At 53.1% G+C, this 17773-nt stretch overlaps 1 protein-coding gene across 2 annotated transcripts in view; it reads right to left on the bottom strand.

The window, feature by feature from the left end:
- CRB2 (crumbs cell polarity complex component 2) overlaps window positions 1-17773 on the bottom strand; it is a 175894-nt gene that overhangs the window by 112975 nt on the left and 45146 nt on the right. For both annotated transcript variants that reach the window (XM_075324116.1, XM_075324114.1), the window contains exon 2: window positions 1420-2088. In XM_075324116.1, the coding sequence (XP_075180231.1) occupies window positions 1420-2088 (669 nt within the window). The remainder of the gene's footprint in view (window positions 1-1419; window positions 2089-17773) is intronic.

Genomic DNA, 17773 nt, shown 5'->3' with positions numbered 1-17773 from the left:
ATCAGGATTCCCTTCAGGTTTTGTGACAAATCTGCATTCAAAAACGCACCATGTGCACACAGCCTAATAAGCCCGCTCGCCGCTGTTTTATGGGTGGAGTTCCCCTATGGCTAGAGATCAATGGCGATTCTGTATTTGGCCTAAGGGACTATTATTCCGCATCTACGGGCACAAATAAAGCAGCAGAGACGTTGTATACCCTGAATATTATGACCATTCCAGCGGCTCTGCTCGCCTAATAGGATTATGCTAGTTTTACAACAGGCTGTGGGGGTCCGGGTGGAGGGGGGGGGTCTCCTTTCAGCTTACAGACAGAAATGTCACAAACCTTATACAGAGATTGATCACAAGGAGAATTCTTCCTCCGTGCACCTCACATTCCCACACACTCCTAGAGTTGTCATTACTTATACCAAGCGGTGGTCTGGAGCTGGTGGGGGCAGCGACGGCCGCCACTAAACTAAGGACTGGATTCCACATTGGTATTACTATGTGTGCTGCAATACTCCGCACATGAAGTGATCGATCTACAATGATTGACGTAGAATTTCCACCGTCAACCCAGATGATGAGACAGAGCCAACAAGTCCAATCCCTGCAGATGGCCAGTGCAGCTGCTAAAGGCTCCTTGAGCTAAATAAAATGTTCCTGTCCATGCAGACAGACATTTTTGATCTGAGTGCTACCCATCAAAAAAAAAACAACTAAAAATAAATAAAAATAAAATAATAATAATAATAATAATAATAATAATAATAATAAAAAATAATATTGGATCAACCTCCGACCAATGTTATTCAATGAGGTAGACCATATGTCCAATTTTTTCCTTGGACAGGAGGGGAAAAATATTTGTTATAAATAATAATAATATAATTATTATTAATAACTAATAACGATGATGATATTATCATTATTATTATTGTTATTATTAATAATAATCAATTAATAATAATAATAATAATAATAATAATACAAATTGGATCGCTCTCAGACCAATGTTATTCAATGAGCCAGTCCATATGCCCAATTTTTTGCTCAGACCAGAGGAGAAAAATAAATAATAAATAAAAATAAATAAAATCACACCACGCACAATTGGCTCTGAGAATTGGATTACACTTGGCAGCAGGTTCATCTGAGAGCAGCATGAAGTAGGCAAAGAGACCCTGATTCCAATGATGTGTCACTTATAGTGATGGGGAAACCCTTACTGGGAAGTCAGAGTTACAGTTCAAGTTCGGCAGCCTGGATAAAAATGAATAAGGAAGGAAAATAGAGATTAAAGCAGGACAATTATACTTCCTGAGTTTCTACGCGGCTGTCACATGGTTTCTGAATCAGCTCATTAAATCTATATGTAATAACTAGCAAGAATACAATACAATACATATAGTGACTGATATCTTGCAGCCTTACCTGTGTAGCCGGTGGCACATTCACACATGTATCTATCCATTTGGTTGAGGCAGGAGCCATTGTTCTGGCACGGCTTGGACGCACACTCATTTATGTCTATTTCACAGTGATGTCCTTGGAAACCTGGCACACAGTAACAAAGGTATTTGTTCTCTTTCCCCATACAGATGGCATTATTCTGACATGGGTTTGGTGCACACACGCTTATGACCGTTTCGCAGTGCTGCCCGGTGTATCCTGGGTGACAATCACATGTGTAACTGTCCATGTTCTCCACACATGTGGCGTTGTGGTCACAGGGGTTGGGGGTGCAGGGCGACACCTTACTCTGGCATTGTGGACCACTGTATCCAGCTTGGCAGTCGCATATGAATGACCCAACATCATCCAAGCACTGGGAGTTTGGAAGGGCACACGGGTTAGTCTCACACGTAACGGTGCAATTAGATCCAATTTGGCAGACACACTGGTAGTCTGGGTATCCTGGTGTACTGAGACACATGTGGGCATTAGGGCAGTCATATACTGTACATGCATTATATAATAGTCCACACTCTGGTCCTGTGAAGATCTGAGGCTCAGTGGGGCAGAGACATAAAAACCCACCAGACGTCTCCTGGCACGTTCCTCCATTCAGACAGGGAGTGGATAGGCAGTGTTGTGCGAGACCTAGAGAGAGAAGAAAAAAGGAGTTAGAAAAATGAGAATTGCAAAACTCTAAATGAGTCTTATACCCGGACAAAACCTCAGCGTAGCCACAATCTTATGAAGTATAAGACGCATCTATTACAAGCGCCCAACATCACTTCCTCCAGGTACCTGTCTGTGGTGTCACCTTTCACTCGGTGGTGCGGCATGTCAACACTGGCAATAAAAGTGGGTACACCCTAAGTGAAAATGGCCAAATTGTGCCCAATTATCCATTTTACCTCCCTGGTATCATGTGACTCATTAGTGTTACAAGGTCCCAGGTGTGAAAGGGGAGCAGCTGTATTACATTTGGTGTTATCGTCACACAGTCTCTCGTACTGGTCACTGGAAGTTCAACATGGCTCCTCATGGCAAAGAATTCTCTGAGGATCTGAAGAAAATAATTGTTGCTCTACATAAAGATGGCTGAGACTATAAGAAGATTGCCAACATCCTGAAACTTATTTGCAGCACAGTGGCCAAGACCATACAGCGGTATAACCAGACAGGTTCCACTCAGAACAGGCCTCGTCATGGTTCATCAGAGAAGTTGAGTGCATGTCCGCAGTGTCATATTCAGAGGTCGTTTTTTCAAAAATAGAAGTATGAGTGCGGAGAGCATTGCTGCAGAGATTACAGGGGTGGGGCATCTGCCTGTCAGTGCTCAGACCATACGATGCATACCATCACTTCGGTCTGCTTCAGAAAGAAGCCTCTACTAAAGATGATGCACAAGAAAGCCCTCAAATAGTTTGCTGAAAACAAGCAGACTAAGGACATGGATTACTGGAAACGTCTTGTGGTCTGATGAGACCAAGATAAACTTATTTGGTTCAAATGGTGTCAAGTGTTTGTGCTGACAACCAGGTGAAGAGAACAAAGACAAGCGTGTCCTGCCTATAGTCAGGCATGGTGGTGGGAGTGTCATGGTTTGGGGCTGCATGAGTGCGGCAGACTGTGGAGGCTACAGTTCATTGAGGGAACCAAGCATGTCAATATGTACTGTGACAATCTGAAGCACGGCATGATCTCCTCCCCTCAGAAACTGGGCCGGAGGGCAGTATTCCAACATGTTAATGACCCAAAACGCACCTCAAAGACGACCATTCATTCGCTAAAGGAACTGATGATAAAAGATGCTGGACTGACCAAGCATATCTCCAGACCTAAAACCATATTGAGCATATGTGGGGGCCTCCTCAAACGGAAGATGGAGGAGCACAAGATCTCTAACATCCACTAGCTAGAAGAGGATCCAGCCGCTCCTGTGAAGCTCTAGTGAACTCCATGCCACAGACAGTGAAAGCTGTGGTGAAAATAATGGTGGCCACAAAAAATATTCACGCTGTGGGCACAATTTGGCCATTTTCACCTAGGGGTGTGCTCACTTTTTTTGTTTGTGTTTTGTTTTATAAAATATATATATATATATTATATATATATATATATATATATATATATATATATATATATATATATATATCGCGGGCGGGCGGAGGGGACGCTGCGCTCACCCACTGCTCGGGTCCGGCTACTGCTGCTGCTCGGTGGTGGCTCGAGCGGTGGGCCGGATCCCGGGGACTCGAGCGGCGTTCCTCGTCCGTGAGTGAAAGGGGAGTTGGTGTGTGGTTTGGGGATATTGTCCGTGACGCCACCCACGGTTGTGGTGAAGTTGTGACACCACCACTGCTCTGGATGGGGATCCCGGGAGCGATGACAGGGAGCAGCTTGGATGTTGGTTCTCCCCTCCGTGGGTAGGGGGTTGGTTGTCCCGGGGCCCCGGTGAGGGTTTTAGGGATGACAGGCGGGTTACGGGGCCTGGTGAGGTGCAGGGTCAGCGCTGTGCCGCACGGCACGGTGGTACTCACTCAGCCAATAACTCACACAGAGTCTCTGGTCAAACAAACGGCTGGATGGACGGGTCCCACAGGCGGCTGCGGTTGTTCTCCTCCCGGTAGGTTGATGGTGACTGCCTTTCCTGCCCCTGTGTTGTGTTTACGGTTCCAGTGGCTTCCCACCGGTAACCCGTTCCTCAGCTTGGATGGATGCTGAAGGAGCCCCTTTTGCCCGCAGGCTCTGGCCCTGGGAACTGTAGCCTTGGTGGTGACTGTGTTTCCCTCTACGGTGTGAGCTGTTGCCTTCAAATCGGGTCTTGGCTGCTGGGAAACCCCGGAGGTTCCCTTCGCTAACGGATTTGACCGGTTTTACGGCGACTTCAAGCCTGGTCGGGGTCCATAGGCCCTGCCGAATGGTGCTGGCTTCTCTTCACTCCCCGATCCGGTACCGGCGGGCCACCGCCCGTCCCTGGTCCGTATGGTTCACTCTAATCAGCCTCTCCTGCAGACGGTCACCACCGTCTGCCAACCTTGCTGTATGTGCCCGGGCCACACACCCGGACACAGTCAGGCTGCTCCTCTACCACTTCACTCCAAAACTGTTCCGAACTAAACTGACTTCTTTTCCCGCCTCCAGGACTGTGAACTCCTCGGTGGGCGGGACCAACCGCCTGGCCCACCCCCTGGTGTGGACATCAGCCCCTGGAGGAAGGCAACAAGGATTTGTCTTTGGCTTAGGTGTGCCTATTCGGGGTGTAGGGCGTGTTGGTGTAGTACCTGTGACGACCTGGCTTATCCAGGGCGCCACATTCCCCCTTAGTAAAATGCAGACCATCCGCGGGCTTCCCGTCCATCACCGGTTTTATTTTCACAATTGAAAAAGGTAAAACGGTAAAATCACATAAAACATCATCAACATTTTTTTTAACAGTACGGCTTCCGCTCTTCTCCCACCCAAACAACCTGGCCCTGATGCTGCCCCTAAGAAGTGGGCAGCACCCCTTGACCCCAGTCCAGCACCAAGTTGCCCGAGCGGGTTCTGTCTCTTTCAGGGGACCCACGTCCATGGGGACCCCTGAACCCCCCGGATGATTGCCACCGATTACGGTAGTGGCGAGCCTGGGTCATCTCTTTCCTCCAGGCCCATCCTCCCAAATCAGCCTCTCCGGTGGCGGCAACGGTTTCAAGCCAACTAACATTTTTATTTACATGCCACTAAGTTTGTGGTTGCCCTGCAAGTTCTCAGGCTTGTCCGTAAGTAGTTCCTTACGCAACGGTTGCAGACAGTCCCTACGGGGACAACAGTTGCCGGCAACGGCCGGTTCAATCACGGTACAATCAGGTGAACTTCTTCAGTTGATTTCTTTACTTATCGGTCAAAAACTTTCAAACTGTTACAGGTGGTCCCAACGGGGACAACTTGCAGCGGGGCTCTGCTGCCATCACACTGACTCTTCCTCTGAGGTGGCCTCATCCTCTGCTACCGACATCTCGAACATGCAGTGGCAGGCCTGCTGGGAGAGGGGCGCTCAGTATCCATTCCCACTGGTGCGCGGACTATAGAAAACCACCGGCTCTCCTTCATAGCGGAGGCGCTCACTCGCCTCCTCGAACTCAGAGGGGGGGCCGGGGCCGGAGTCATTATCAACTGTCTCTGCGCCAGGCGGGTCGCCGCCAGCTGCCGCAGTCTCCGGGTTTCCGGCACTCAGCATGCCAGGTTTTTCGGTGATAGCGCGGGGCAGCAGGTCAGGTTGGTCAATGCTGAGGCGTCCCATAGGTAATGGCAGGGACGATACGAGGGCCGAGACTGGGCCGGGCCCCCCAGCCGCAGTGGCCGGTCCTGGTAGGACATGGGGGCGTGGGTCACCAGTCGGCTCCCTCACATCTGCTCCCATCCCATACATCGGGGCAGTCGCAATCAGCATTTCTACCTCATTGGTCCACTGCTCCATCATGAGGTATATCTGGTTCTGCTGGCGGTGGTTGAATTCAACTACTGTGGCCTTCATCCACGCTAAGGTCCCGGGCTCAAGCTCAGCGCCTGGTGCAATCCTTGCCGAGGCCTCTGATACGTCTTCGTTAAGGGGCCGCGGTGTTACGGGGGGACCGGCAGATTAGGACCAGGGGGTATATATCCTAATCGCCAGTCGGGGCCCACCGTGCTCCAGATGACAATGGAGCTGCTGGCACCTGAGGGTTAGGCGGAGACTATAGAGCTGGATGGCTCTGAGATAACCCAGGAACTCTGGGAACCGGTCACGTGTGTTGGGACACGTCAGACCGGACGACAACCCGATTAGCGTTTTGGTGCACCTAGCGCTACACCAACCACGTGTGCAGGAAACACGTCAGGCCGGGTGGTAACCAGGTAGCGTTGACCGGAAGACCACCACGAAAGCGCCCTGTCGGCCACGTGTGTAGGACACGTCAGGCCGAGCGGTCCTCCGATTAGCGTTTCTGGCCACCTCTCGACTGGCCACGTGTGTGTAGGACACGTCAGGCCAGATGGGTACACCAGTAGCGTTGACCGGGAAGCCGAGGAAAATAAGGAACACCCTGTTAACTCCACAGGGGTCCTGGAGTACGCTGTCCGTGCGCGTAGGGGGCACAACCGGACAGGTGGCGCAGCAGGTGCGTTGTCCGTGTGCGTAGGGGGCACAATCAGACAGGTGGTGCAGCAGGTGCGTTGTCCGTGTGCATAGGGGGCACAATCGGACAGGAAGCACAGCAGCCGCAGCCCAGTTAACGCCACTGGGCTGCTATAGCAAGACTGGAACGGCAGGAGGGAAGCACGGCGCCTGACCCTGATGTGCCGAGCCACGAATCTTGGCGTGACAGGCACCGTTCGCCTAACCCTACCTACCGCTTCCCAACATAGGCTTATGCCGCAATGAGGCTCTAACATGGAGGTGTGCTCAGACTGAGCAAAAGTGAAGACTGCGCACCTCCATGTTGTCTCCAGCCCCTTTTATAACCTGGGTCCGCCCCAAACCCAGGGTGGAACCACCAAGGTCCAATAGCAGAGTGCCATGTCATCAGTGACGTCACATGCGACCTATCCGGAACCGCCACGTCATTGATGACCTCATGGCAGCCACGCCCCAAACACTTCACCAGTCATCGTCTGACGACCAATACTGAGGTGCCAGATCATAGGGGCGGGCCTCTGCGAGCCAGTCCGGAGTTGCCACGTCATCAGGACACCTGACACCCTCTGCCCTATCAGGGCCTGCCACCTCACGGACATGCTCAGTTAGGTCCTTACCGGACCTAGCCTCTGATGCACTAAGTGCCTGAGCATGCTCAGTAGCCTGAGCCACAGGCTTAGAAAGCAGACTATCAGTTTGAGCATGCTCAGTAGGCACATCCCAGAACTTAGACACAGCACGAAGTCCAAGTACCTGTGCAAAGAGGCTGTTAGGGTTAATTGTGGGAGCATGCTCAGTAGCCTGAACGGAGGACTAAGTCTCAGACATAACACAAACAGGCTGAGCATGCTCACAAGGCAAAACACCGGGCTTCGACTCTGGCTGGGGTAAATCGGCGCACGCATGCGCACTAGCCGCCTCTCCACACTTAGACGTGGTGAAAGGAACAGCCAACTGGACGACCCGAGGCACGGCCAAGAACGGCAGCCGGCGCCTGGGCGCAACAGGAACCGCAGCAGGCTGCTTGCGGCTATGGTGGCGCCGGTTCGTAACACGCGGTCTCTGCGGCTCCCACAGGAGCGGTTCAGGGCGGCCCCGAGCGTCTGCGGCCGATCGGTCCGCTCGGGCAGACAGGCAGGGTACCGCTACCGGTTGGGCGGGTAGCGGGCCTAGTGGCGGGGCAGGTAGCGGGGGAGGCGACAGGGTGAGTGGGTACAGGCCGGGCCCCTCAGCCGCAGTGGCCGATCCCTCGGGAATACAGGGGCGTGGGTCTCTTACCCGCACCTCCAGATCTTTCTCCACCTCGCGTCTTCGCATAGCAGACACCACGTCCGCCATGTCGTCCTCCCACTCCTCCAGGAGGAGCTGCATGCGGGCCTGCAGACGGTTACTCAGCGGGGCGGTCCGGTCTTTCAGCCACGCCACGGTGCCTGGCGCGGGGACCATGGGGTTGTTGGTCGGACTGTGCATCTCGGCCATGGTGCCTTCCAGGAACCACAAGATCACAGAGTCCCGGCGTCCCTGCTTCCACAGCCGCGGGCTACATGCGGCCAGACGCCATCCGTCCCCCCTAGTCTTTTTCCGGCTCCTCCTCTACAGGGGCGCGGTTTCGGCTTTCGCGCCTCCACTGCTTGGGAAGACGCTCGAGCAAGGACTTTTCGCGCCCAAAATGGCGGCTTCTCAAATTTTTCGGCCGGACACCTCCGGCGGTCACAAGGCGCACCTCTACGAGATGGCAGAGCGGTAAGATCCACCCGCGACAACTTGGCGTCACAAACAGGAGGAGTGGACGCTGCGCTCACCCACTGCTCGGGTCCGGCTGCTGCTGCTCGGTGGTGGCTCGAGCGGTGGGCTGGATCCCGGGGACTCGAGCGGCGTTCCTCGCCAGTGAGTGAAAGGGGAGTTGGTGTGTGGTTTGGGGATATTGTCCGTGACGCCACCCACGGTTGTGGTGAAGTTGTGACACCACCGCTGCTCTGGATGGGGGATCCCGGGAGCGATGACAGGGAGCAGCTTGGATGTTGGTTCTCCCCTCCGTGGGTAGGGGGTTGGTTGTCCCGGGGCCCCGATGAGGGTTTTAGGGATGACAGGCGGGTTACGGGGCCTGGTGAGGTGCAGGGTCGTGGGGGCAGCGCTGTGCCGCACGGCACGGTGGTACTCACTCAGCCAGTAATTCACACAGAGTCTCTGGTCAAACAAACGGCTGGATGGACGGGTCCCACAGGCGGCTGCGGTTGTTCTCCTCCCGGTAGGTTGATGGTGACTGCTTTTCACCTGTGTTTTGTTTTTACGGTTCCAGTGGCTTCCCATCGGTAACCCGCTCCCCAGCTTGGATGGATGCTGAAGGAGCCCCTTTTGTCCGCAGGCTCTGGCCCTGGGAACTGTAGCCTTGGCGGTGACTGTTTCCCTCTACGGTGTGTGCTGTTGCCTTCAATCGGGTCTTGGCTGCTGGGAAACCCCGGAGGTTCCCTTCGCTAACGGATTTGACCGGTTTTACGGCGACTCCAAGCCTGGTCGGGGTCTGTAGGGCCTGCCGAATGGTGCTGGCTTCTCTTCACTCCCCGATCCGGTAGCGGCGGGCCACCGCCCGTCCCCGGTCCGTACGGTTCACTCCAATCAGCCTCTCCTGCAGACGGTCACCACCGTCTGCCAACCTTGCTGTATGTGCCCGGGCCACACACCCGGACACAGTCAGGCTGCTGCTCTACCACTTCACTCCAAAACTGTTCTGAACTAAACTGACTCCTTTTCCCACCTCCAGGACTGTGAACTCCTCGGTGGGCAGGACCAACCGCCTGGCCCACCCCCTGGTGTGGACATCAGCCCCTGGAGGAAGGCAACAAGGATTTGTGTTTGGTTTAGGTGTGCCTATTCGGGGTGTAGGGCGTGTAGGTGTAGTACCTGTGACGACCTGGCTTATCCAGGGCGCCACATTTATATATTTATTATAGAATATTATATATATATATATATAGATATTATATTATATTAATCTATATTAATCTATATTAATCTATATCTATATATATATATATATATATATATATATATATATATATATATAGTGAGACTGTGACCGGGGTTATCTATGACGGCCGGTATGTCTCGCCCCGGTTGTGCTCACTCCATGATAGAAAGTAAATCCACTCCAGGGTTAATGCTGTTTCCCTACAGGCTGAAGGAAGGGTTAAATGGAAACAGGAAATGGAAACGAGAGCAGGTGTGCCAGGTGTGAGGGAGTGATCACAACTCCCTGAGTTCTCTGCTGGAGAGGCATATGTATTTTGTTGTGGACTTTTGTTTTGGACATTAAACCGTGTGCTGTGAACCTTAATGCCTGGATCCCGTGTCTTCTGCTGCGCAGCCGACCGTGCTACCTCACAATATATATATATATATATATATATATATGTATATATATATATATAAAATATAATATAATATAATATAATAAATATATATATATATATATATATATATATATATATATATATATATATATATATATATATATATATATATATATATAAAAAATATGGCAAACACTAAAGACAAATGTGTTGCCCCCGCGTCAGCAGCCGGGCTGCTCGGATCCGGATCCGTGGTGGCTCGAGGGGCATCCGGACACGGGGGTCGTGCGGCCACTACAATTAAGGGGATATTTACAGGGGATGGTCTATTTACAGTTCGTGACGCCACCCGTGGTGTGTGGTAAGGTGGAGTACCATCGCTGCAGCTGGGAGTACCCGGTGGCGATGGAGTGGGCAGCCAGGTGTTTTAACCCCTCCACGGGTAGGGGGGGGGAATGCCCCGGGACTCGGTGATGGTGACAGGGATGTGCCATTGGGGAGGTAAAGGTCACTTGTGTACTCAGTCCAATAATGCTGACACCGACAACTTAGTAAACAAAAGTTCTGGACACCGCTGCCGCTGAGAGGAAGCACATTTGGGTCCCGTTTCTGCTGGTGTTGCCTGTTGATCTGTGACCTTTCCCTTCTTTTCTAAGTTGGCCTCTATAGCTTGAAGCTAGTTGGGTCCCGCTCCCCAGTATGGCAAACTGAGGGAGCTTGGGATTTCCTGGACCGTTTTAGTGGAAAGTCCTATCCCCCTCCTTGCGCTAGTACCCAGATTTTGAAGCGGGTGGAGAGCGGATCTTGAAGGCTCCGTTCTCATTGGGTGAATTGTCAGGTTGCCTAAAGCTATTCCCTGAGCTAGAGTCCACGTACCCCGTTGTGCCCGGATCCCAGCCCGGTGATGGTACAAGGCCGCCGGCTGTCCTCCATGACAATGCCATGCCCCTTGACACGATCCCCTGCAACCGGGGGCCCAGCTCCTGCCAGGCCCAGACCAACGTCTACTACTTAGTAACTCCAAGGAGCCAAGCTCCTGACCTCCTCTGTCCTTTACTTCCAATACTACTCTGGCCTACTCCTGACCTCCCCTTAACCAACCCCCCAAGTGGGCGACTCTATTCCACTCAGGCCGTCCACTGGTATGTCTGGTGGGTGTGGTGCAGAGTGTTCCTAGGATTTTGATTGGCTGGTTTTGGCAACACCATTGGTTAGGGAATCGTAACCAAGGAGGAGGTGGATATTGCACAGAAGGGCAGATTGCACAATACCCTGTGACGACCTGATAGGCCAGGGCGTCACACAAATGTATCACCAGATGTCAGGACGTTTATCATTCTGAGAGTGAAGTCAGGAAAAAGCCAAAAAGAGGCAGCTATGGAATTCAACTGTTCAACTGTTCATTAGGCTCACCTCATTTCCCACCTTCACAATGATCTTTGCCCTGAATAGACCATGCACAGATAAGAATTATACCTTTTTATAAGCAAATAAGGTCTAGGTAAGCCTGGTGCTTCTAATGTCCACATGCCCAATAGGAAATATTAGTCTTAAATCAGCCTTAGTGCCTTTTTTTATAGACAATGATATGATATAAAATAAAAAAAAAAACATTAGTAAAAAAACCTTGATTTAAAAATAGGCAAATTTTTGATAACACATTCACTTTAAAGAGGACCTGTCACTAGGTGAGAATTGGCCAGTTTTTGTTCTTATCTTATTCCCGTTGTTCATGTGAGTATTCCATTTTCTATTGTTTGCAAATCCGCCATACGGTTCCAGCCCTTTTTATTTAGTGTTAATTTTCTGGTCTTTACTAAAAGGGCATGGCTCACAGGATCCTCTGGGGTGTGGCTTTACACTGAGTCCCACCCCATTTTAGAGACTCTAAAAATTTATACTAGATCAAAAAGGCCCATGTTGCGCCCTGGGCAAGCCAGGACGTCACCAACACACCCCACACTCCCGGTCAGGCACACCGAAGTCAGACAAAAACCCTTGTTGCCTTCCTCCAGGGGCTGATGTCCACACCAGGGGGTGGGCCAGGCGATTGGTCCCGCCCACCGAGGAGTTCACAGTCCTGGAGGCGGGAAAAGTAGAGAGTTGAGTTTTGGAAGTGAAAGTGAGAGGAAGGAAAGTGATAGAGGAGCAGACAGAAGTGGTCCGGGTGTGTGGCCCGGATGGATCAGCAAGGTTGTTTCGGATGATGGGAGAAAAGCAGGTTAAATACCGCGCCAAACCACAGGAATCAGGATGAAAAAGTAATTCTCTTTTCTTTATTTTCACAGGTCTACGCGTTTCAAGGACATATCCGTCCTCTTCCTCAGGACAAATGCAGAGAACACTATAGCGAGCAGGAAACACTCTGCATTTGTCCTGAGGAAGAGGACGGATATGTCCTTGAAACGCGTAGACCTGTGAAAATAAAGAAAAGAGAATTACTTTTTCATCCTGATTCCTGTGGTTTGGCGCGGTATTTAACCTGCTTTTCTCCCATCATCCGAAACTACTCTGCTGTTGCGGGACTGCTGCCTTCCACGTTTGTTTCATGCTACTAAAGGAGTTGTGACTGACACAACCCCATCAGGTGAGTGCTTCTATTGCACATTCACTTTTCCATCTGTTATACCGGATAAGACCCTATTTTGCGCCTTTTTCCCACAGTTTATTTTATCTTCTGGATCAGCAAGGTTGGCAGACGGTGGTGACCGTCTGCAGGAGAGGCCTATTGGAGCTAGCCGTAAGGACCGTGGACGGGCGGTTGCCCGGCGGTACCGGACCGGTATGCAAAGAGAAGCCAGCACCATCCGGCAGGGGCTTACGGACCCCGACAAGGCTAGGAGTCGCCGTGAATTTGTCAAATCCGTTAGCGAAGGGAACCTCCTGGGTTTCCCAGCAGCCAAGTCCCGACAGAAGGCAACCGTCCAACCGAGAGAGGGAAACACAGTCACCGCCAAGGCTAAAGTTCCCAGGGCTAGAGCCTGCGGGCCAAAGGGGGCTCCTTCAGCACCCATCCAAGCTGGGGAGCGGGTTACCGGTGGGAACCCATTGGAACCGTACACACTACACAGGTGCAGGGAAAGGAAGTCAACATCAACCTGCCGGGAGGAGAAACCCCGCAGCCGTCTGTGGGACCCGTCCATCCAGCCGTTTGTTTTACCGGAGACTCTGTGTACATCATTGGCTGAGTGAGTACCACCGTGCCGTGCGGCACAGCGCTGCCCCCGCGACCCTGCACCTCCCCAGGCCCCGTAACCCGCCTGCAATCCATCCCTACCCCATCACCGGGGCCCCGGGACAACCAACTCCCTACCCACGGAGGGGAGAACTAACATCCAGGCTGCTCCCTGTCATCGCTCCCGGGATCCCCGTCCAGAGCAGCGGTGGTGTCACCAATCTCACCACAACCGTGGGTGGCGTCACGGACAATATCAAATCCCCACAATCAATCCCCACCCTTTTCACTCACGGGCGAGGAACGCCGCTCGAGTCCCCGGGATCCGGCCCACCGCTTGAGCCACCACCGAGCAGCAGCCGCAGCAGCAGCGGCCGGACCCGAGCAGTGGGAGAGCGCAGCGTCCCCTCCTCCGCCCGCGACAACTTGGCGTCACGAACAGGATCTTACCGCTCTGCTGTCAGGTAGAGGTGCGCCTTGTGACCGCCGGAGGTGTCCGGCCGAAAAATTGGAGAAGCCGCCATTTTGGGCGCGAAAAATTCCCGCTCGAGCGTCCCCTCGAGCAGTGGAGGCGCGAAGGCCAAAACCCCGCCCCTGTAGAGGAGGAGCCGGAAAGAGTCTAAGGGGGACTAATGGCGGCCGGCCACATGTAGCACGCGGCTATGGAAGCACGGACGCCAGGACCCTGCGGCCATTTACTGGTTCCTGGAAGAGGCCGCTGCTAAGGATGCTGAGTCCGACCGACAACACCGTGGTCCCCGCGCCTGGCACCGCAGCGTGGGTGGAAGTCCGGACCGTCCCGCTAAGCAGCCGTCTGCAGGTCCGCATGCAGCTCCTCCTGGAGGAGTGGGAGGCCGACATGGCGGAAGAGGTGGCGGCCATACGGAGACGCGAGGTGGAGCGAGTCTTGGAAGGGAAGGTAAGTGACCCACGCCCCTGTACCCCTAGTGGGTCGGTCATCGCGGCCGAGGGACCCGGTCCATACCCGCTCGCCCTGCTACCTCCCCCGCTACCAGTGTTGGCTGCTGCTGCCACGCCACTAGGCCCGCTACCACCACCACCGGTAGCGATACCCTGCCAATCCGCCCCGGCGGACCGACCTGCAGCAGAAGCTCGTGACCGCCCTGATCCGCTTCCATGGAAGAAGCCGAAGGCTGAGCCCGTCAGCAAAGATGCACCGGAGGCACGGCGGGGATGCAGCTGCCAGGAGGCAGAGCAGGCCATGTCACAGCGGGGTCCCTCATTACCGAAGGTACCGGTCGTAGCCGGCACGGGGGGACTCCGGCTGGGCCCATCCCCCACACCGCCTGAACCGGAGCAAGCAGAAAGTGCTCCGCACCGGGAGCGGCCGCAAAGGCAGCTGCGCCACGGGATTGCTGATTAAGAAAGAAAAGTTAGAGCATGGTAGTGGTTCCCGGTTACCTTGCTGTCGGTCCCCATTGGGACTCTGCTGACGTTCCAGACGGCCCTCAAGGCTAAGAAGTCCGGTTGGAGGAGCAGTCGTACCAGCATCATCGGCAGCTGAAAATGGAGTCCTGTGGGACAGGGTCACCCCTGTGTGAGGGTGGTGTTGGGGGCTCGTGCTGTTCGATGGTGGACTGTGGGAAAAGCTGCAGGAAGAAGCTGTACCGGAGCCAGGTGTTGTGGATGGCCCCTGGGACCCAGCTGACAGTCCCCATTGGGACCCTACGGCAAGTCTCCGTTGGGACTCTACAGTTTTGTTTGTGGTAGCCCGTTGGCTACGAAGCACTGTTGTCCCCGTGGGGACTGTTTGCAACCACTGCGTTGGAACTACTACGGACAAGCCCGAGAACTGGCAGGGCAACCACGAACTTGTGGTCTGTAAATAAAAATGTTGGCTTGAAACCGTTACTGCCTCCGGAGAGGCTGATTTGGAGGATGGGCCTGGAGGGAAGTGATGGCCCAGGCCCGCCACTACCGCAACCGGTGGTGATCCTCCGGGAGTTTCAGGGGTTCCCCATGGACGTGGGTCCCCTGAAAAGGACAGAACCCGCTTGGGTAACTTGTGCTGGACTGGGGTCAAGGGGTGCTGCCCATTTGCTTAGGGGCAGCATCAGGGCCAGGTTGCTTGGGTGGGAGAGAGCGGAAGCCGTAACAGTTTAGTAACGTTTAAGTACACATGCCTCCCGATGTGGGAAGAAGTTAATATACTTGTAATATGTTTACTGTTTATCTTTTTCAGTTTGTGAAAATAAAACCGGTGATGGACGGGCAGCCCGCGGACGGTCTGCATTTTGCTAAGGGGGAATGTGGCGCCCTGGGCAAGCCAGGACGTCACAAGCACTACACCAACACACCCCACACTCCCGGTCAGGCACACCGAAGTCAGACAAAAACCCTTGTTGCCTTCCTCCAGGGGCTGATGTCCACACCAGGGGGTGGGCCAGGCGGTTGGTCCCGCCCACCGAGGAGTTCACAGTCCTGGAGGCGGGAAAAGTAGAGAGTTGAGTTTTGGAAGTGAAAGTGAGAGGAAGGAAAGTGATAGAGGAGCAGACAGAAGTGGTCCGGGTGTGTGGCCCGGACGGATCAGCAAGGTTGGCAGACGGTGGTGACCGTCTGCAGGAGAGGCCTATTGGAGCTAGCCGTAAGGACCGTGGACGGGCGGTTGCCCGGCGGTACCGGAACGGTACGCAAAGAGAAGCCAGCACCATCCGGCAGGGGCTTACGGACCCCGACAAGGCTAGGAGTCGCCGTGAATGTCAAATCCGTTAGCGAAGGGAACCTCCTGGGTTTCCCAGCAGCCAAGTCCCGACAGAAGGCAACCGTCAAACCGAGAGAGGGAAACACAGTCACCGCCAAGGCTAAAGTTCCCAGGGCCAGAGCCTGCGGGCAAAAGGGGCTCCTTCAGCACCCATCCAAGCTGGGGAGCGGGTTACCGGTGGGAACCCATTGGAACCGTACACACTACACAGGTGCAGGGAAAGGCAGTCACCATCAACCTGCCGGGAGGAGAAACACCACAGCCGTCTGTGGGACCCATCCATCCAGCCTTTGTTTTACCGGAGACTCTGTGAACATTAATTTGCTGAGTGAGTACCACCGTGCCGTGCGGCACAGCGCTGCCCCCGCGACCCTGCACCTCACCAGGCCCCGTAACCCGCCTGCAATCCATCCCTACCCCATCACCGGGGCCCCGGGACAACCAACCCCCTACCCACGGAGGGGAGAACTAACATCCAGGCTGCTCCCTGTCATCGCTCCCGGGATCCCCGTCCAGAGCAGCGGTGGTGTCACCAATCTCACCACAACCGTGGGTGGCGTCACGGACAATATCAAATCCCCACAATCAATCCCCACCCTTTTCACTCACGGGCAAGGAACGCCGCTCGAGTCCCTGGGATCCGGCCCACCGCTCGAGCCACCACCGAGCAGCAGCAGCAGCGGCCGGACTCGAGCAGTGGGAGAGCGCAGCGTCCCCTCCTCCGCCCGCGACACCCATATTTAAAAAAAAAATGATTATTCAAGGGAGCATGGGGAATAAGTAGCAGGTCTTCTTTAACTGATGGCATATACTAGCAACATGCCAGGACATACTAATATGGGAATATAATGTTAACTAACAATGCAGCTCCTTCACTTGGAATTTTGGGGTGGGGGATCTTTCCATGTATTCCTAACGAAGTAACCAATAACTTGCATCCTTACCTGTATAGTTGGCTCATTCACATATGACATGGTCAGAGCAGGATCCAGTGGGTACGTGTGACTGAGTGTGTGCCTGTCTGTGTGTGTGTCTCTGCGTGTGTGTGTGTCTCTGCGTGTGTGTGTCTCTGCGTGTGTGTGTCTCTGCGTGTGTGTGTCTCTGCGTGTGTGTGTCTCTGCGTGTGTGTGTGTCTCTGCGTGTGTGTGTGTCTCTGCGTGTGTGTGTGTGTGTGTGTGTGTGTCTCTGTATTTCTGCGTGTGTGTGTGTGTGTGTGTCTCTATGTGTCCCATTGATCACAAGAGTGGAGTCATGTGTCCCCAATTTGAATAGGGAGGTGGTCTTCCATGCATACTACAGCTCCATTCATTAGCTCTGGGACTTGAGGGGATATACCGGTATACAATGCTCTCGACCTCCAGCACAATAACTTTGCTCATGGCAAATTTCTAGTTCAGCATTCTACATAACTTTGGTGATAACCCTTATAGAAGACATAATGGGAACACAAGACCGAAATAGGTTTATGCTCTTATTTTAGGATTTCCTTAATCTGCTACGGAGAAAGCCGATAACGAATCCTTCCTTACATACCCGTTACATGGACTTTCATGCCTTATAGTGCAAAAAAGGCAACAGTAATGATTTATACAATAGGGCAGAGAGAACGGAAGCACGAAGCGGCTAAATGAGGGTCATGCCGCACTAATAACCTGAAATATGAAAGGTCTTGGTCCTCTAGTAGGTTTCCAATTGAAGGCTTTGCCACGAGAGAGGGCACTGGGAATGTAGAAGCAATTAGTGCCGAGAGGGCACAGAGGCTCTGCTCAAGACAAAGCCGGGCGTTTATGGGAATTTACTCCCATTATGTGTCTAACAAGTGACCTCAGTCAATGGGCAGCCTCCTACAGCCTCCCGATGACATGGCGGAGATAATGCAAATCAAGAAGTAGAATGGCATTCCTTTCCCATTCACAAGGTAACTATTGTACAAG

Source organism: Anomaloglossus baeobatrachus, chromosome 9 (assembly GCF_048569485.1).
Source record: "Anomaloglossus baeobatrachus isolate aAnoBae1 chromosome 9, aAnoBae1.hap1, whole genome shotgun sequence".
Lineage (NCBI taxonomy): Eukaryota > Metazoa > Chordata > Amphibia > Anura > Aromobatidae > Anomaloglossus > Anomaloglossus baeobatrachus.
Note: the sequence above shows the minus strand (reverse complement) of the source record. Positions and strands in the feature narration are given on the sequence as shown.